The sequence below is a fragment of the Zingiber officinale genome, chromosome 4A (genome assembly GCF_018446385.1).
Source record: "Zingiber officinale cultivar Zhangliang chromosome 4A, Zo_v1.1, whole genome shotgun sequence".
NCBI classification, from domain to species: Eukaryota; Viridiplantae; Streptophyta; class Magnoliopsida; order Zingiberales; family Zingiberaceae; genus Zingiber; species Zingiber officinale.
In genome coordinates this window covers 93,920,626-93,941,129 of record NC_055992.1, presented here as the reverse complement: position 1 = coordinate 93,941,129, position 20,504 = coordinate 93,920,626, and the positions used below count along the sequence as shown (strand labels likewise).

At 38.2% G+C, this 20,504-nt stretch overlaps 2 protein-coding genes across 3 annotated transcripts; one reads left to right on the top strand and one right to left on the bottom strand.

Moving 5' to 3' along the window:
* Positions 1-269: 269 nt before the first annotated feature.
* LOC121970195 (peroxisome biogenesis protein 3-1-like) lies at positions 270-8,009 on the top strand. 2 transcript variants are annotated; one of them, XR_006108868.1, is made up of 8 exons: positions 270-613; positions 710-871; positions 964-1,163; positions 1,317-1,447; positions 4,444-4,571; positions 5,280-5,519; positions 6,624-6,962; positions 7,755-8,009. XR_006108868.1 is itself a non-coding variant. In XM_042520738.1 (7 exons), the coding sequence occupies exons 1-7, from the start codon at positions 600-602 to the stop codon at positions 6,895-6,897; spliced, it is 1,149 nt and encodes a 382-aa protein (XP_042376672.1). In that variant the 5' UTR covers positions 270-599; the 3' UTR covers positions 6,898-7,210. The 2 variants fall into 2 exon arrangements, 1 of the variants encoding a protein (XP_042376672.1); XM_042520738.1 differs by lacking the exon at positions 7,755-8,009 and having other exon boundaries at positions 6,624-7,210.
* Positions 8,010-11,068: 3,059 nt separating this feature from the next.
* LOC121970194 (heavy metal-associated isoprenylated plant protein 7-like) lies at positions 11,069-12,734 on the bottom strand. Its single transcript, XM_042520737.1, has 5 exons — positions 12,575-12,734; positions 12,196-12,475; positions 11,897-12,117; positions 11,732-11,819; positions 11,069-11,626 (listed from the first exon to the last, which is right to left on the bottom strand). The coding sequence occupies exons 1-5, from the start codon at positions 12,581-12,583 to the stop codon at positions 11,193-11,195; spliced, it is 1,032 nt and encodes a 343-aa protein (XP_042376671.1). The 5' UTR covers positions 12,584-12,734; the 3' UTR covers positions 11,069-11,192.
* Between the last annotated feature and the right edge of the window lie 7,770 nt (positions 12,735-20,504).

Here is a 20,504-nt window from a genome sequence, read left to right as displayed (position 1 = left end):
TGCTGTCGATTTAAGCCTTTGCTCAGATCCGGTCAGATTTCGACGTCATCATGCCGATAGCGATTTCATTGAATTCACCTTCTCCAAGGGTTATAGTGTTGATCAGGACGGTGGTCGGAGATCGTCGGTGATAGATTGGGACAATGAGTGGGACACAAGATAGAGAAATTTGGGGAAAGAGAATTTGAACAGACATAAATGATACTACATTCCTTCTGTCCATGAATTTGAATGACTATGAATAAGACTTAATTTGAAAAATATTTTTAAATGTGTATAGATGATATAAATTAACGTATTTAAATAATGATTTAATCAGTTATAATGTAATAAATATTAGACTATTTAAAATTATTTAAGGAAATTAATCAGTATGTTATTTAAGCGCATAAATGGGCTTCTCATCGGTTGGGAAGCCCGAAAGCGAACGACGATCGTGAGGTTAGGTTAGGGATTTTGCATGCAGAGGAATCATCTGGTCTGGGATATCGAATTCGTCGCCGTTCTTCCCTCGGTTGCCGCAATGTCCCGTTGATCCGTGCTCTGATCCCCCTCTCGCTGCCGGCTCGAGGAGTCCTCTATAACCCATCGACTATGCCATGCTTTCCTTAAGGTGTTATCTTCTGCCTTCGCAGTATTGTAGCGTTTCTTGATTTTTGGTGGAGAAATTTCTGCTGAAGATTCGTTTTTTATGGTCGACTGGATTCAGGGGCTTTTGGAGCAGGCATAGAAGGAAGATTCTGGTTTCTCTCGGTATTGCCGGTGGTGGATATTTCCTCTACAAGCTCTATGAGAGTCAGGCCAGGAGATTTTCTGATTCCGAGCAGCAGCTCGAAGGCGCTCGACAAGTCGATGAACTTATTAAGAATCAGTAAATTAACTCCCTTTTCTCCTCCCTTATTACGGATTTCTACTATTTCTGCTTCGTTGATTGCTTAACGTTGTTATCGTCTGTGTGGGCAGATTGCAAGTGCATTTTGAGAACATCCAGAGGATTTCTGACACGACCACACTACCATATGCGATGCACTGCCTGCAGTCTAGTGTGTCTGAGAATTTGGACCTCTCACCCCTGACAGACAAGCTTATTCATGGGAAGGGACAGTCAAGCGCACTTCCTCTCAAGGAGAAGCTCGAGCTCTGGGAAAGGCTTAAAATTCTAAGTATGCCGCAGTTTCTTTTTGCAAAAATGTGTCTGACCAATCATGACAATGTTGACAATCCCTGCTTATGTTATTTGTTGGAGCTTTGTCTCCAAAGAAAGATGGTCGTATTTCACCAAGCAATTATTTGTTTTTTTTTAAATTTCCTTCCAGGTTTCACAAGGGCAGCTGCTTCTTTGTGGTCAATGACTTTGCTCTGCTTATATGTCAGAGTTCAAGTTAACATATTAGGGAGGCAACTGTATCTAGATATTGCCCGTGACTTTGAGGATTCTCAGCCTTTGGTAAGTATAATCTCAGAAGCTTGTACAATTTGCAGAAGCTTGTATGATGTATTACTAGATCTTACTTATTCAGATGTGTGGAACATTATAGCTTGTACGTTTGTATTATTAATTATTATGACATTGTTTTTCCTTAGTGATCTTTGTTTATTGAATTGTTTATCAAATAACCTAACTCAGGTTCTCTCACATAATTTACATATGATATTATGTCAATTGATAGGAGTGTATATTGGTTAAATTCTAAATGCGAATTGTGAAGGAAAACAAATTATAAAGTAAATGTTTTAAGTTAGTTAAAAGTTGAATATATGAAATATAATTTTTATTGATAAGGGAAAAAATCAAGGTAAATATTTTAGATGAATGGACATGGAATCCTTGTATTCAGTATAAAAAGAATATTGATGAAGAGATCATTGATTAGATATAAAGAGTGGATGGATGAAACTAAGACACTTGGAGGAACTTTTAGAAGTTTGTTTGATTGTCATTGATCCATTAGGCTATAAGAAAAGGTTATGACGTTGTGGAACAATTTTGCCATTCTTTATAAATTAGAGTATTGGACTCTTTTAAAGCGACGCATATAAAAAGTTAATGTTGCATGGGAGATTGTTTAGATGAACATGTGGAGTTACTAAGGTAAGACATTAAATATTAATATCTACAAAGTTGCCTATTGAATTTACTTCTTTTGTATAACACTGTAAAAATTCAAAATAATGTATAAATAGCCATGAGTAGGTAAATTTTGCATTATTGCCTTTTATTGGGTTACTGCTTTTCATCTATTTATGATTTTTTTGCTCACTGCTTTGCATAACACAACAACAGTAACAAGTTATGAATCCAACTACTTACAACTAAATCTTCTCTTGCCATATCATTGGTAATGTCAAACCCTAAGTGCATGAGCATCACACACACAAATACAATAATGAACAATTTATTGTAAAGGAAATATATTAAAGATTTCAACTATGCAAAAAAGCCTTAAGACAATAAGGTAAAATGCAACAAGTACTATAATTATAAAAAAAAAACTAAAAAAGACTTTGGTTGATAAGAAACAAGGTGTGTATAAAAATGGAATTGCCAGTAAAATAATAAACAACAAAATAAACAAGTAAGAAAGGTACATTTAAAGAACAATTCTATTTTCAGTCTTAACTCAAAGATGCAAGAGCTACAATGTGTATGCTCATGCGAACACCTCATACTCAATACAATGGGGTAAGACTCCCGTTTCAATTCAATGAAATCGCTTTGGTACAAGGCCAGGACTCTGTGGAATCTCACTGAAGCTGGTAGGCTTAACATTCACAACCCACATTATAGTTAGGTGTCACCTAACCTTCAGGCCCCATGGTCTTACATAATGACATACATAATCACTTGTTGGCAATACAAAACCATCATGGGTCCCAAATATCTTATAAAGACACATGTGATCATAGTTAGGTGTCAACAATATCTAATTGCCACAAGTCCCAATTATGTCATCGCCCAGTATTTATGCACTAACTCTCACCATGATATTGGTATCTTATTAGCAAGTGCACACCTTCCAATATTATCAGTTATACTCTATCCCAAATTATTCTAAGCATTCATAGTAATTAATTAACATGCTAGCATACACAGTGGGAGAATCTCCGTCATGTATGTTCCAGATGATCCAAGTATGCATCTTCAATTAACTCCAAGCATGTAAGTAATGCATGATATATTAGGCAGGCATACTATGAACAAATAATCTAATATAATGAGGCAGATAGTCAAGCAAGGAAAATAAAAGCTTAAGGGGTTTCCCAGTTAGAATTTAACCAAGTGCTTGTAGATCCCCTAAACTCAAGGTTAAACCTTAAGTTGTTAATTGGGTTTTGGGTGTGACCACGAGGTCTGGCCTTAAATTTTTGTATAAAAACCCCCCCCCCCCCCCCCCCCCCCCAAATGGGTACAAGATACTTATCATCCTCACCACAACACATTTGTCCAATGCATCATACACATACCATCTCTGATTGCTCTGGCTAGCAATCATATCAGCATGATTAAGTGATAAATGCCTTCCATGACCATCCCTCGTCCTCGTCTAAGAGGATGCTTTCGTGCCTCGCACTTTGTTTGATTCCCTAACTCAGAAAAAAACCATATGCTAAGGAGAGGATCCTATCTCAAACTGAAGGAATGGTATCACCAAGACCTTTACTTCTGCTTGCTGTTGATGCCTCCCAGCTACTTCCCATTAGCAATTTGGATGGGACAAGGCAAACAAGGATACAAAAGCATGACAGGGGGATGGACTTCTCTACCTCGCTTGAAATCACAAACAAGTTAGTGCTGTAACAGTCGGGGGTCTTGCTACTTGTTGGAGGAGAAGCGCAGTGGGGTATGCCTCCTCAAGTGAAAAGAAACAAGGGGTTTTGCCTTGCAAGGGTTTACAGCTATTTTTGCTGGAAGACATAGTACCTGGTTATGGAGTGCAGGGCCCCAAGGAATTCACCAGCATTGGATGGGAATATGTCGTTGGCCTGCTCAATTGTAGAGGAGGATGGAGTTGCTCACTCAGTGCAAGAGGGCTCACAGAAGATGAGGAAGATGTAGGGAAAAGGGTTTAAGGGCTGCTTGTTGCCTATACTCATAGAGGGAAAGAGTCGCTTATTGCTCAGCTCTCTAAGAAGAATTGGGTGTCTGGTTGTCAGAATCTGATTTTTTTTTTTGGGTAATCCAAGTATCAAGTTCTCGCTAAGAAGAGCTCCTTGTGTGGCGATGAGGTATGAAAAAGAAAACAAAGTAGACTACTTTACCATCAGCTTACAAATACAGAGATGAAATTGCATTTCTCTTTGTCAAATCTCCCTAATTGAATTATACATATTTCTTTAGAAAATGTTGAATATTGTGTACAAAATCATTTCATTGAGGGTGAAGATACTGTAAAACAACATATACATTATTTGAATGCTTTCTTTCACTCTTCTTTATTACAGGATGAGGTTGATTCATTTAAAAGTCATGGGCGACAGGCCTTTCTTGCTACCGCAGATTACCTAGCAACTTATGGGATCAATTCACTAATTATGAACATGCAGAATGCAGCTATGGAAGTTCTCAAAGAGTAAGGAGTTAATGCTGCTTGACTGCCACTAATTTGTGTATGAAATGACAGTTAAAATTTTATGTTTGTTTCTGTTCAATTAATTATCATCAATGCATCTATGCAATGTGATGCGAACAAATAGTCTAATATAGGGGTGAGTATTCGGTTAAAATCGAACTGAATTAACTGAACTGAACCTAGCCAGTTTTTTTCCAGAACTAACCGAACCCATAAAATATCGGTGACTTCGGTCGAAAATTGGATTAACTGAATTTTTCTAATTAGGGTCTAAAAATTCGGTTCGGTTTAACAAAATTCAGTTTCGGACTAAAAATTTGATTCGGTCCAAAAATTCAGTTTATTCGGTCTATTTGGTTTAACCGAATAAAGAATTTTAAAACCGAACCCCGAACCGAATTAACTGATTTTTTAAGAAAAAATCCTGAAATTCCAAATAAATCGAACCAAATTTTAAAATTCGGTCGGTTCGGTCAGTTTGGTTTGTTTAACCGAATTTTTGCTCACCCCTAGTCTAATGCAACACCATTTTGCACTAAAATCAATGCATTCCTGTGTGGTATATGACTTCAGGCCTGAGAAGCACTATAGTATAATATAACTGATTTGCATATTTGCTAAGAATATTAAGAATGCTCAGAAACAAACAATACAAGAGTTTTTAGCTAATAATGCTTATGTGTTTTTGTCATGGTGCATCATGGTCAGCAAGCAGCTTAAGGAGACTATTAGCATGGCGCAATTGTGTGAAATAATGATCCAAATTCTGGATATGTTCATGAACATTGGCTCATTAAATTATTGGATAACTTATCTGGTGCCTGAAAATGTTAGCTGCTACAAGCAACAGATAGCCATGTCTGCCAATGGATTTGAAGATGCTTCTCTTTTTATGGATGCCACCAAACTGGACCAGCTATTGTTTGAGACCCGTTCTGTGCTGTCCAGGTATGCAAATATTTGTAATATACATATACATGTTGCATATATATTTCAAAAAGAGCATGCTGGATGCGGGAAATGCGAACTTGATCTTTCTATGATCTTGAAAGACCTTTTGTTGCTCAAGTAATCAATGCAGTCAAGTTTACTAGTAGTTTATATTATATAATACTTTGAACTGTCTTTCTGTTAATTTTCTGGTAGGTGTTCTGGCTTCTAACTGAGTTCATTTTCCAAGTTGTGGCATGCGCTAATATTGTCATTCATAGTTTTAACGTGGGCATTTGAGACTTCTCAAGATTCTTTTTTCTAGACACAAGATTCTCAAATTGACTTTTATACATGATAAGCCTAGATTTATTCTACCATGATGTTGGGTCTTGCTTTTTTTTTTTTTTTTGGCTCTAGACTTGTATAGTTGTAAGAATGCCATGATTCTATTATCTGTAATCACTTGAATATTGCGCTTGAAAATAATTTTTCTTTCTGCAAAATGGATCTTGGATTGCTTAAGAATTCTTGTACTATCTTTGTCTAAATTGGTAGGACCAGCAACATTTTTATTCCATTCTGAGTACGAGGACACTTTCTTTTTCTCTTTCCACAAAACTTAATTGATTCTAATTTTGTATTCATTTCTCAACATTTTGGAGCTTATTTCATTAACAGTTTCAAAGGTTTGAATTTGTCATTTCTTCTGATAGACCCATTTTTATATTTTTTTTCTAACAACTTTCTTTATAAGGACTTTGCAGAATACGAAACTAATGATTTCTGATCTCATTTGTTCTAGTTCTCTATAAAAGAAAGTGAATTCATTACTTGTGTAGCTACTGAGAAAGACTGAATGAGGATAGTGAACGTTAGATATTCTATTTTTTGTTAATTTGCTTACCTTTCCCATCCCATGTGTGCATTCTTATTAATATATGTGCCTGTTGTCGTAAGGAGCAAATACATAACATTTTGATACACCTGTTTTTTCCCCTTTTTTTATGTTTTGGAAAACCAAGCAAGCGTTTGACATGTTTTTCATGTGGTAAAGTGAAATTATGGTTATTGAATTATGCATTCGTGCTTCTGATTGTGTCTTTGTATTACTCTCTGCAGCCAAGACTTTGGGAAAATCGTGGATATATCTCTGAAAAAGGTGGTCGAGGTTTTGGTCAACGACATTAGCGTCCAAGTTCCTGGGACAAGTTCCGTGGGAGTTCCCTTAGCCAAACTATTGCCGCAAATCACACGATTAAGCTTGCCTCTACTTGATGAACCCCGTCGCAACAAATTTGTGCAGGTCATTCAAAACCTGCCAGAGGTCGAACTGTTCTACACTCTTCTATATGCAAACATGCCTACGGATTCAAATGGTCTTACTAGTGTGTAAAAGCTGCGCTCCTGCATGTGACAATCACAGTGTGTGAAAGAAAGTCTTCAGATGCCTATCAAATTGTAAGTGTATGCACTCGTGATTCTTCTTTATCAAAGGTTTCTCTTCAATGTATTTTCTTTATCTCTAGGAAGAATGTCTCCCACTAAGCTTGATAAACACATGCATGCATTCCATGCTGTACTTTCCCTCCCCTGCATATACAATAGTGTTCTGAATCCTGTTTATCCTTAAATTGATGACATTGTGACGATTGCATACTCAGCATCGGAATCAAAATGATCAGATCATAGGAATTGCTTATTTTCAATAGAGGCCTATGCAATATCGACTTGTTTCAATAAAGCTGCTTCTTATTTTGGTAAACTTGTAGGATTATGAAGAACATGCTATTGATAATTAAGCTTCTTCCTGTATCACTCCAAAAGGAGAGTTGATTTATCATTGAAAGGGAGGTTAAAACAAATTTATACTTGGTTTTCTCTCCCTGGGTTTGCAACACAATTTACTCTCCTGTCAACCTCAGATATTGCTAATCTTGTCTTCATCGATAATAGCCAGAAGAAAAAAAAAAAAAAGTTGTATATCTACAAACTTACAAGATATCAATCATGTGGGAAATGACCTCAAAGTTTGTGCACATACTGAATCGACTCTGACCAGTTGTTTAGTTACATCAATCAAACACACTGTTGCAATTCAATATTTCGACAGATTTGATGCCCGTATTGATGCCAAATCTCTTACCCACGAATTGTCATTTTCAATGAGTCCTTGCTGGTCTTATCGTTGGGTTACACCATGCATTCAATTACTTGACGTTCTTCTTCTTCCCGTTTTACAATTGTGAACAGCTCGAGACAAAGCAGCTTTGCTAGCAAATCTCTGGTAATTTTGATTTGGAGGTCTAATGAATTCATTCATGGCGTCGTTTCAATACATGTTCGTCCATCAAATAATAAATGCCTATCAGTGTGCTCATGAAGGTAAAGAACTGTCTTTCAGAAATTCATCTATGCCGTGAACTATTTCTAGTGTCGTATTTTATTTTTCAAATTAAATATATTTTACATTGTTCGACTTTACATATATTTCCCAGAAACTGATTGGATGGCTATTAAAGTCAACTAGATAATCTAATCAAATTGTATATATAAATTCTACCTAATGGATCATGAATATATATATATATATATATAAAAGGGGGGTGCGATGGTTAAGATATGAGATATTATCATATGAGATTTTGGGGTCGAAATTCGGCATGATCGAGCATAATCTTCCTCATGTCTTAGCCATTTGCACTAATGATTAGTAGTCACCTGTGATTTACCTCCTTCGTGTTGGCCTAGGGACGGATTGGTGGGGGTGCTAGGGGCGAGCGAATCGTCTTTTTTTTGCCACATGAATAGTTATATATATGTCCCTTCGGATGGGTCTAGTGGTTAGCATATGAGGTGTTACCACCAATGAGGTCTGAGGTTCGAATTTCGACAAAGTTGAGGTAAATACTTTCCTTATGTACTAGTCACTATTCCAAAGGTTAATAGTCACCCATGATTTATCTTCTTCGTATTAATCCTGAAATAAATTGATGAAAACACTAGGGACGAACATATTCATCATATCTTTTTTACCACCAATGAATAGTTATATATATATATATATATATATATATATATATATATATATATATATATATATATTGCATCAATGTATTTACGGGTATGAAGAGTAGACATAGCGTGACAGAATCTAAGATATGATTGGACGAATAATTGTGAGAAAGGGTGGCGTGGGATCCGCTGAGTCAGCAAGATGGACGAATCTGACATAAAGGTACACTTCCACGTGATGACCACCTGTAATGATTAATAATTCTCCTATTTCCATTCCTCTCCTTTTATTTTCGTTATATGAGAATTCTTGTATTTTTTTCTTTTATTATTATTATTATTATTATTATTATTATTATTATTATTTTTAAAACAAATTATAGAATTTTTAAATTTGGTCGCGCTCATGGGGACTTGGATTCAACGTCTTATGATAAAATACATGTAAATAAATCAGGAGTATTTTACTCTAGTCATCTTTTATACCCGGAGGTTAGACATTTAATGAAATATTTTATATCAATTGAAAATTGATCTTAGAGCTATTAAAGTAAATATTCATATAAGTACCAAGTACTAGTACCTATAGGGTCATTATTTTCCTATTTATTATAACAAAAGGTGATTGTGCATCTCACATCTGTCCCTCACAATTTGTCTTATAGGTTATATAAAAAAAGATAAATTATAGAATTAGTCTATAGTCGATTGTTAAATGATTAGAAGATGAAAGATATTTTTTTCAAGGACATATGTCCGTCAAAATCTAATCTCAATCTTATTATATTAAATTTGCTATCCTTAAATTAACTGACACCCGTGGAGACCACAATCTTCCTATCTAGCATTGAATGTATGCGTGATATCATCCATGCTGTTTGCATTATCAATTTCTGGTGGAACTGGTAGAACTGAGAGTAACTTGAGAAAAAGATCATGATTGGGACACAATTTGAATTTTCTCTTTAAAAAAATCACTTTATTAGATATTTAAATAGAGAAAATCACATAACATAATTGGCATGGACCTCATCCGAACTGTTGTTGTACTAAACATTGATTGTACTTTTAAATTTTGTCAATTTGTTCATTTATCAGCACTGTTATTCTTTATTAGCTGAAAATTAAAATATTATATAGAAGAAGATGACCATAAGCTAAAAGGAAACTGAAAATAAGTAATTTTCAGTTCAAAAAATAGAAAGGAGAGACACATATAATATAATAAATTAAATATGGCATAATTATAATAATATAATATTTTTAAAACTAATTAATTAGTCAAGTAATATCGAATCTAGAGCGACCAATTTGGCCTCCACATAAGTTTTTCATCGATTATTAAGATAAATCAAGAAATATTTATGGTGAGTGATACAGAGAGATTGGTCTAATCTACACATAAGTTTTCATCGATTATTAAGATAAATTGAGAAATATTTACGGTGGACGATCCAGATGCTCAACAGATAATTATAATAATATATTCTTTTAACTCGATCCGTTATCTTAGCATCTTAGGTTTTTTAACTATTACGTCAGAGATCTCATATGTTCACTAAATTGTTATATATATATATATATATATATATATAGTGTAATGATATGCTGCGAACCGTTCCATACGGAACAATCCGCAACATATCAATTGGGGTGCCTAGAATTAATCCAGCGCCTTGATTTATTTATTTTTTATTTTTTTAATTTTGGTCGGTGCCTAGGTTAAAGTCAGGTGCCTCGACTCTAATGTTTTTTTATTTTGAAATATTTAAAATTATTTGACTCTAATACTATAATTTAAAATAAAAATTTGAACTTTAGAAGAATTTTTATTAGTTTAAATCTTAAATTTTAAAATTTTAAATCCTAAATATATATAATATATTTGTAAGTATCTAAAATTTTTAATTTAGAATATTATAAATCAAGAGGGAAACATGAATTTTATAAAAAAAAAAAATTATTGACTCAAACATATTATAACTCAATTTTAAAATTTTAAAATTTTAAAATTTAAATTTTAAATAAATATAATACATCTAACATAATAAAAAAAAAATATTAAATGAGTTCATCATTCGCCTATAGTAAGTGCCTGAATCAATTTTGTCCCCTCGGATGGGTCTAGTGGCTAGCACATGAATTTTACCACAAATAAGGTTTGAGGTTCGAATCTCGATAAAATCGAGATAAATACCTCCTTTATGTGCTAGTCACTATTCCAAAGGCTAATAGTCGTTCGTGATTTACCTCCTCCGTATTGACCTTGGGACGAATGACGAAAACATTGAGGCGAACGTATTTACCTGAATCAATTTTAGATGTCCTAATCTGGTCCAGATGGTTCCCTACCCCACATATATATATATATATATATATATATAGTCCAGATGGTTCCCTACCCCACATATATATATATATATATATATATATATATATATATATATATATATATATATATATATATATACGCTAGATTAGGCAGCTAATTAAAATTTTAAACGAGCGAGTGAAAAACAAAAGTAGATTAAAATGGAATATTCTTTTGATGGTTGAGAAAGAAGAGAGCTAAAGTTTTTATTTCTCGAGATAGATTGACATAATATTATGCAGTAATTATTAAACCTTTTTTTGACCAAAAAAACAAGAAGTTTTTTTTTTTCTTGCCTTCTTCCATTACATCACAGCGCAAGCATTTGGGTTCTCGTCGCTAAACATCTGAGGGTGATATGAGGGATCGTATCCGCCGGCGGGATACGTCGGATGGTACTGGTAGAACTCGTTTCTCATCTGCTGTTCCACCACCTTGGGGGGCTCTGCAGCTTCGCCGGCTCCCTTCTTATCCTTTTCGTTTCCGCCTGCTGCTTCGCTCCCACCGTCCTTCTCCTCTTTCTTCTCGGCATCGCCTCCGCCGGCATCGCCGTCCATCTTCTCCTTGCCTCCGGTCTTTTCTTCCGCCGCCGCCGCCTTCTTCTCCGCCTGTTCTTGCTTCGCTACCACCGCGTGCTTGCGGGTCCTCTTGGAGACGTACTCCGCCAGCTTCTCCGGGTCGAAGACACCCTTCACGGTTACTTGGGACCCTTTCAAATTCGGCTCCGCCGTTTCTACCCCTGCTCAAAGTTTGAATCTTTAGTCAACGTCGACGAAAAAGGAGGAATCTTTGGTGGCGATCTTAAAGTTGAAGAACAGGAGAGGAGACAGAGAAACAGGGGAACCTTTCATCCGTAGTATTCTCTTCTTGATCTGTTGTGCGCAGGCGTCGCAGTGCATGTGGACTTTGAGCACCACTTCGAACACTTGAGGCTGACGGAGGAGGAAAGGATTAGAAACGAGATTGAGGTTCAGAGATGGCGAAAGATTTTGAAAAAGTAGTAGTGGACCTCTTCCTTCTTCTCCTCCTCCTCCTCCTTCGGCTTTTCCTCTTCCTTTTTCTCCTCCTCTTTCTTCTCCGGCTTCGCCGGCGGCAGCGGCGTCAGCAGCTCCACCTTCCTCCCGGTCTTCTTATGAACTCTCTGCACCGCCTTCATGGGGTCCTCCGCCACCTTCTTCCCCTTCACCACCACCTTGTGGGTTCTGCAGTCCGTCTTCACATCTTCCACCCCTGCAAAAAATAAGGCACGAAAAACGAACTCCCTTGTTCATTCGAACCTCACACAAAAAGCCAAAAGGCCCTCATTACCGTCGAATCCTTTCAAGCTGCGCTTCACCTTCCTCGCGCACCCCTCACAGTGCATGAACACGCGCATCTCGATCTCCTCCGGCGGCGGAGGCTGTGCCGGCGTCGCCGCCGCCGCCTCCGCCGCCTCTGCCTTCTTTTCTTCCCCGCTTGCTTCCTTCTCCTCCTTGCCACCGCCTCCGTCCTTCTTCCCTTCCTCCGCTTTGGCCTCTTGCTCCTTCTTCTCCTCCTTCGCCTCCGCCTTCCCCTTCTCCTCCACCCCCGCTGCCGCCTTTTTCTCCTCCTGCCATCAAAGCCACCGTCGTTACGGCTCCAAAATCACACAAATACTTCCAACGAAATAAACATCGTAACAAAAAACAAAAAGAAACCAACTTTCTACCTCTCCCATCCCTTCCGCCTCGCGCAGCCGCCGCTCGGATCTCAACGCCGACGATGGAAAGCGATGCCAAAGGGTCACTTACTTTCCCACAGCATGAATCTCAATCCAAGCCTCTCTCTCCCTGCTCCCTCAGTTACTGTGCAGCGACTCAGTGCGTCTTATGCGAGAAGTGGGCCGCCAAGCAGCGAGCGTGGCAACAAGGTGGGAGAGGCAGGCACGTGCCGAGAGTACGTGCGATACGGATCGACAACACACATCATCCGTAATAGGGACGCCCGCACCGAAAACATTACGAGGGAAATTTACGCATCAAAACGATCCCTTCATTATCATCCAGCTGATTGATCGTCATCTACATTTCTCTTCTCGCCCTTTTTTTCTTTTTCTTTTTCTTGTCAGTTTCTCTCATACTTCAGTTTTACTGAAACGGATCAGAAACTGCAGTGTGAGCTACAATGGAATATAATTATGGCTCATTGACCTGCATTCACTCCCCCTTTACTACCCAATAACACATAAGAGGGCATTGCCTGCCTTATGGAGAGTTGGAGTTGAGTCGCTGACTTTTCCTTCCTTCTTCAGACGAGACGCCATGAGTGTGGCTCGTCAAACCATCTCATGATACAGTCGATCGCCTGTGTTGTAACTTGGATTAATTGGTCTTCCACGTGAGTAATGACAATGCTTTGCACTGGCTCTCTCAGGCCCGCAGCCCCTGCTATTTGCGTCTGCTCTTTTGTATTATTATTAATCTAGATATATTTATCTTATGGACCCGATTATTTTTAGAGGTGGACTGTTCTTTCCTAATTCGCCTAGTGATAAACTTAAAAGTGATCATGGTAATATGCCTAAGTAGCTGACCTCCACAGTCCTCCATTGAAGAGCTGCATATGCTTGTTAAAATTGTGTGTGTCCATTGGGTAGATCTAGTCGACCTCCACAACCCTCCCCAGAGTTCATATGTTATTGGTTTGTAATTTAATTTTTCAATCAATAGTCTTCTGTATTTTGTGAGCTCCCTAAGATAAATAGCTGCTCGTGACAACCAATCTTCTTTTAATAAATAAATAAATAATAATAAAAAAAGAACATCCATTATTTTGACCAAATGTATAGAAAAGTATTTTTTCCTTAAAAAAAAATCTAATCTCTCATCAATCATTCTTCATCTTGGTCTCGATGAGTTTCCTCGTTCGTCTGTCATTTCATCAAACAATTACCAATAAAAAAAATAAAATCATTCTAAAACATACAAAATTCAAATCTTTAATCTAAAATAAAAAATTTACTTTGTCACAGGGGATGAACCAATAGGCAATACTCTTGCGGCCAGAATTGCCTTCCGGCAAAGAATTGATGAATCAATTTCATCTTTCGAAAGCGCTCATTTTCCTTTTCTCATGGCTGACTTCTCCGACTCATCGAACTTTACCTTTGACAATAACAAGAAATTTTAAAAAAGAGACCAAATGAGGTAAAAAAATACAATACAATGCTATGGAGATTATGAAAAGAGAACGAATAAAATTGGGATGGAATGGTGAGACAGATCACTCATCATGCCCCTTTTAAAATCTATGGAGTAAGCCACCATTGTCGACTTATCGTGAAAAGAAAATAGAATGAGACACATGATTTTGTAGATTCCAAAATGGATATACATTTTGGGTAATATGTAAAATCTGCTACGTTGGTAAATTACCGTTTCTGAAAATATGATCTTTTTAATGATGATAATAATAAAAGATTTTTTTTTCTTCTTTTGCTTACTTTGGTGACCGATTAGGCATGGATGGGTATATTAATTAATCTTGATGACTTGGACCCGACCCATTAAAGGACTGGTGAGTTATATAGTTCTAACGTAGTACTGTCGCCTAGTGCGGTAAACCTGCTAAGTTGAGTTTGAGCCCGTCTAGGTTCGAACTTGGCTCGACTCAATTTATACTGGCTCGACTCGATTTATGAGCTCAAGCTCTAGCTTAGATTTTATTATTATTTTTTTAATAAATAAATTTATATATTATATATTATAAAAATAAACATTATTATTAGTTCGTTTGGCTCGATGAGCCACCGAACCAATAATAATTAAGTTCGAGCTTGACTCAATTTCTAATCAAGTTGGCTCAAACTTGACTCAAGCTTGATCAACTTCGAGCTTGAGTCGAATTTGGACTGAGCCATTTGCGAGGGCACGGGCAACTTGTTGGTGCGATCAGTTTTTAGGGTTTTAATGTTTGATAATGCACCTAAGTTTGGTCAGTTTGATAAGGGTTGATCTAAATATGACTTAATGTTTGGAAAAGAGAAATCTAGTCAGGACTAGATGACTAGCAAGAACAAGTCCTAATTTAGTTAGGCAAGGGTAAGTCCTAGTGAGTGAAATTAGGTAGAAATTCTAAGGGAAGGTAACCTTAGGTGGTGGAAGTCCTGGTGAATGAAGTGAAACTAGGCAATGGAAATCCTAGAGGAGGTAATCCTAGGTGATGGAAGTCCTGGTGAGTAAAGCTAGGTAGTAGAATCCTAGGTGGAGGTAACCCTAGGTAGTGGAAGTCCTGATGAGTGAAGTTAGGTAGTGGAAATCCTAGGAGAGGTAACTCTAGGTGGTGGAAGTCTTGGTGAGTGAAACTAGGCAATGGAAATTCTAAGGGGAGGTAACCCTAGATAATGGTAAACTCTTGGATATAGTCCAATCATAAAGCCTAATAGGTGAGGTAGACTTATAGGAGTACGGCTTGATCCTAAGGGATTGACCCTTAAGTGGTAGACTTGGAGGAGGGATTTCAAAGTAAAAGGTAAGCCCAGTAGGTCAGGTAGTCTTACAAGAGTGTGACTTGATTATAAGGAATTGACCCTTAAGTTGTAGACTTGGAGGAGGGATCTCTAAGTTAAAGGTAAGCCTAGTAGGTCATGTAGACTTATAGATATAGGTTAGGTTGCTTGTTTGTGTTTTGTATGATTGTTTTACAGGAACCTGGAGCTGGAAGCAAAACAGAGAGAAGACAAACACAAATGGATGAACCGGATTTGACTCGGGTTAAACTGGACCCAAATCGGTTCAAGAGACTGAACCAGTGGTCTAGTAGACCGACTGGGTTCGGTCCAAATTGTTGGCTTGTGAAATGTTGATATGGAAGATGATGTGGTAAAAGATCTAGTTCATCTTTATGATTTGGATGAGGATGAGGATAAAGATAAGACAGATGATGTGGATAGAGATAAGACTTGTGTTGGTGCAGTTTGCACTAACGGTCTAACTCAGGTTTTGATAAATGATAAGTGAGTTAAGTTAGATGTATTTGCGATCTAATTACTTTACCAAGTGTGCAGAAATGGATGGTCTAAAGGAGCTAACACCATGTAGAAATCTAGCTAAATCTGCGGGATCGGATAATTGGTGTGAAGACTACATGGGTCAACAGGCCGACCTGAGATCTGGCAGAAAGTCCAGTTGGGTCTACGGGACCTGACAGCCGGCAGAAGTCCAGTTGGGTCTGTAGACCAGACAGCTGGCATGAAGACCTGGTGGGTCAAGAGACTAGTCAACCAACTGTTAGTTGGTAAGTAAAGGTAAGTCACTAGAGTAGAGTAACTCGGTGAGGACGTGTCCCAGTTGAGGACAGTAAACGTCAGTCCAGTTTAGGTCTATTTCGGATCCCTAAACTAAGACCTCGACTAGATCCTGGTCTCAAGAGAGATAGAGTCTAATTACTACTCATATTATTGTGCTAACACTTGTCTTGCAGGTTATTATTTGGTTTATTAGACTAATACGCTTTGCAGGGCAAGAAGACCACAAAATACCTCAGGTGGATAGTACCCAAGGCATCTTCCAGGGAATTGAAGGAGCCTTCATGGAAGGCGCCTTCAAGCACTAAAGGTTCCTTTGCATTGTTAATAGAAGGCGCCTTGCACTGAAGGCGCCTTCAGCAGGATAAAAGTTGACCTTTACAGCGATAGCCACCAGCAATTCTCGGGATCAAATTTTACACATTGGAGGCGCCTTCAACCTTATGGAAGGCGCCTTTTGTAGATGCAGCGGAGGCCGGCAAGAGGGAGGGTGAATTGCTTTTGAAAAATTAAATCTATACCCTCCCCGTACTTTCAACTAAAATAGTGCAATAGCAAATAAAATAATAAAGCAATAAAGAAATAAGAAGACATGAATTTAACCTGGTTACAACCAAGAGGGTTGTTAATCCAGGGCAGTAAGAAAAGCGCAGTAGAAGTTCTCCTTTGCTGAAGGCGGAGAAGCCTTTTACACTCTAACAGCTCAGAACTATTGCTAGGAAGTTGTTACAGAGTTGAATGAAGAAGTGATGAATATTTCCTTGCTCCAGAGGCCTTTATATAGCTCCTGGAAAGTCTATCCCGAGGGTCCAAGGCGCCTCCAGCTCGGTCAGCGCTTCAAGCTTCATGAAGGCGACTTCAAGCTGAATTTCCAGCTTGTGCTTCTTTTCCAGCTCCATTGCGTTGGCTTCCGATGCTCTGATAGTTTGGGTGATTCGGCTAACCAAAATAGGGCTCACCCGAACCCAATTTCCGGCCTTCTTCTCGAGCAGGCTTCCGTCCGGCTTCTCGTTCCTTGAACGCTGCGCATGTTCTTCTCGTCCACCGGAGTACTCTTCCGCAGCTCTCTCGTCCTTCGGACGCACCGAGCCCGTTGGCTCCCTTCCCGTGCCGTCCTTCTCGCTATCTACGTCTTCCACTCGACTTCCTGCGCTCCTAAGCTCCTGCACACTCAGACACAGGGATCAAACACAAAGCATGACCTAACCAACTTGGTTGATCACATCAAAATACCCACGGGGGCTAACAATCTCCCACTTTTTGATGTGCATCAACCCAAGTTCAAGTTAGGGTATAAAATTGACAAATAGTAATTTTAAAGAGAATTACTAAACTAACACTTTAAGCATGAAGTTGCAATAAGTAAAATTGCAACTTAAATAAAAGATTAAGCAGAGAAAAGAGAGAAAAAAAAAATTAACAATTATCTCCCCCTAAACTTGTACTAATCTCTCCCCCTTTGATCACAACAAAAACGGGATAAGAGTATAATACTTAAAAAAATATTTAAATTAAAAAAAATGGAATATTCAGAGTTGTCAAAAAAAAAAAAATTCTAAGTAAACATAATTTTTAATTAAGTCAATTTTTTTTTTGAATTTTCCAAAAAAGATTTCAAAAATAATTTCTTAAGTCAAAATGAGTTTTGACAATTTTCCAAAAGATTTCTAAGTAAACAAAATTTTTAGAATTTATATTTCAAAAATTTCTAAATCAGAATGAATTTTTCTGAATTTAACAAAAAAAATTCTAACTAAAATGAATTTCGAAGTCAAAAATTAATTTTTAGAATTTTTCAAAAAGGATGTTAAAAAAACTTTCAAAGGATTATTTAATTCTAGTTTAATACTTTTTCAGAAAGTTAATTAAATATTTTATTTCAATATTTAACTTCCAAGTCGTGACGAGACACTAAGCCTTCTTAATTATTGGAGCAACAACCACTTCCTTAGACAAAGCTTCCATAAAGAAACTCAAGATTTAATTTTCTCACTGTAAGCTTTTAATTAAATAAATTAATTTAGCACAGATTTCGAAACCCAATAGAGGTTCTTTCTTACAGGGTTATTCAAAAATTTAGGGGGTACATAGTTCTTGGGCACTCTTCTAAGTTGACCCTGATGGTTTCTAATGTTCCAATTCAATTTTCCATAAATTCTAACTTTTGATTTTGGAAATCTATTTAAGCATGCATTAGTTTCTAAACTCTTAATTTCAAATTTTAAATTATCATTTTCTGATTTCAATTTATCTAAAATTATATTTAAATTAGCATTTTCTTTTTCTAATTTGAATAAATCTTTAGAAAGAAACTTAATAAATTGAAAAGGCTGAGTCGAGGTTAGATTGCGTAACTTACTTACCTGACTAGGTGATGCTACCCCTTCACTACAACTTTCCTCTTCTGATGTTCCTCCCCCTTAATCGATGCTCATCTCTGAGCTTGACTCTTCTTCCAGCTGATGGTTAGCTATTAGAGCTAACCCCGAGAATTCTTCGACGTCTGATTCGGAGGATGAGTCTGACCAAGTGACCTTCAGGTTCTTGTGTTTGGAGGGTTGTGGTTTCTTGTACTTTACCTTTTTCTTTTCTTTCTCTTTGTTCTTTAACTTTGGGCAGTCATCTTTGATGTGTCCTTCTTCGTTGCAATTATAGCAACGAACCGTCCTTCCTTTTTGACGATGCTTACTTGAATGCGATCTAAATTTGTTAGATTTAAGAAACTTATTAAAGCTTTTTGCCATTAATGCAGCTTCAGTTTCGTCAATTGATGCATCGGAATCGGGATCGTCCATCTTGGCTTGTAGGGCGACGTCAAGATTTGACTTCACTACTTCTTTAGGATCTGCAATCCGGGACTCGTGAAGTTCAAAGGTAGAAAATAGACTTTCTAAGGTACTTACCTCAAGGTCCTTAGAGATGTAGTACGCATCTACTAAGAGGCCCACTCGGGAGTTCTCGGGAAGGCGTTGAGCGCATACCGGATCGAGTCTCGGTTTGTTACCGATTCTCCGAGATTGCTGAGTTGCGTGATTAGTTCTTTGATCCTCACTTGGAGTTGTGCTACCTTCTCGCCTTGGTTCATCCGGAGGTTCGTAAGTTGAGTCCGGAGGATGTTGCGTCTTGCAAGCTTTGCCTCGGATGTACCTTCGTGAAGCTCCAGGAATGTTTTCCAGAGATCTTTCACGGAGTCGTAGCTTCCGATCCGACTTACCTCTTGTGGTGGCAGCACGTTAAGAAGGTGGAATTCTGTCATTCCATTGGCCACGAAATCGGCCTGCTCCTTCTTCGTCCATTGGTACTCTTCTTTGTTTTTCGGAACTTCAAAACCATATTTCATCGTTAGTAAAATATTTAAGTCGGTTTTAAAAAAATACCTCCATCCGGCGTTTCCACGTCGCGAAGTCTCCGTCGAACTTTGGGGGATGAATATTCGCTCCGGCCATCATTTGATCGTTGTGCTTCAGTCGGCGGTTAGTCCTTCTGAGGCGGTCGGGCTCTGATATCAATTGTAGGTGCAGCGGAGGCCGGCAAGAGGGGGGGGTGAATTGCTTCTGAAAAATTAAAACTATACCCTCCCCGTACTTTCAACTCAAATAGTACAATAGCAAATAAAATAATAAAGCAATAAAGAAATAAGAAGACAGGAATTTAACCTGGTTACAACCAAGAGAGTTGTTAATCCAGGGCAGTAAGAAAAGCGCAGTAGAAGATCTTCTTTGCTGAAGGCGGAGAAGTCTTTTACACTCTAACAGCTCAGAACTATTGCTAGGAAGTTGTTACAGAGTTGAATGAAGAAGTGATGAATATTTCCTAGCTCCAGGGGCCTTTATATAGCTCTTGGAAAGTCTATCCCGAGGGTCCAAGACGCCTCCAACAAGGTTCAAGGCGCCTCCAACTCGGTCAACGGATAAAGTTTTATCCGCAGCGCAAACGGTCAAATCTGACCTGTTGAAGGCGCCTTCATGTTGAGGGCGCCTTCATGAAGCATGAAGGCGCCTTCAAGCTGAATTTCCAGCTTGTGCTTCTTTTCCAGCTTCATTGCGTTGGCTTCCGATACTCCGATAGTTTGGGTGATTCGGTCAACCGAAATAGGGCTCACCCGAACCCAATTTCCGGTCTTCTCCTCGAGCGGGCTTCCGTCTGGCTTCTCGTCCCTCGAACGCCATGCACGTTCTTCTCGTCCACCGGAGTACTCTTCCGCAGCTTTCTCGTCCTTCGGACGCACCGAGCCCGTCGGCTCTCTTCCCGTGCCGTCCTTCTCGCTAGCTGCGTCTTCCGCTCGACTTCCTGCGCTCCTAAGCTCCTGCACACTCAGACACAGGGATCAAACACAAAGCAGGACCTAACCAAC

Coding starts and splice junctions, on each gene's coding strand:
- LOC121970195 (XM_042520738.1), top strand. Junction 872..963: donor GATGAACTTATTAAGAATCA/GTAAATTAACTC, acceptor CTGTGTGGGCAG/ATTGCAAGTGCATTTTGAGA. Junction 5,520..6,623: donor ACCCGTTCTGTGCTGTCCAG/GTATGCAAATAT, acceptor TACTCTCTGCAG/CCAAGACTTTGGGAAAATCG.
- LOC121970194 (XM_042520737.1), bottom strand. Junction 12,118..12,195: donor CAGCTTGAAAGGATTCGACG/GTAATGAGGGCC, acceptor TATTTTTTGCAG/GGGTGGAAGATGTGAAGACG. Junction 11,820..11,896: donor AGGAGGAGAAGAAGGAAGAG/GTCCACTACTAC, acceptor CTCCTCCGTCAG/CCTCAAGTGTTCGAAGTGGT.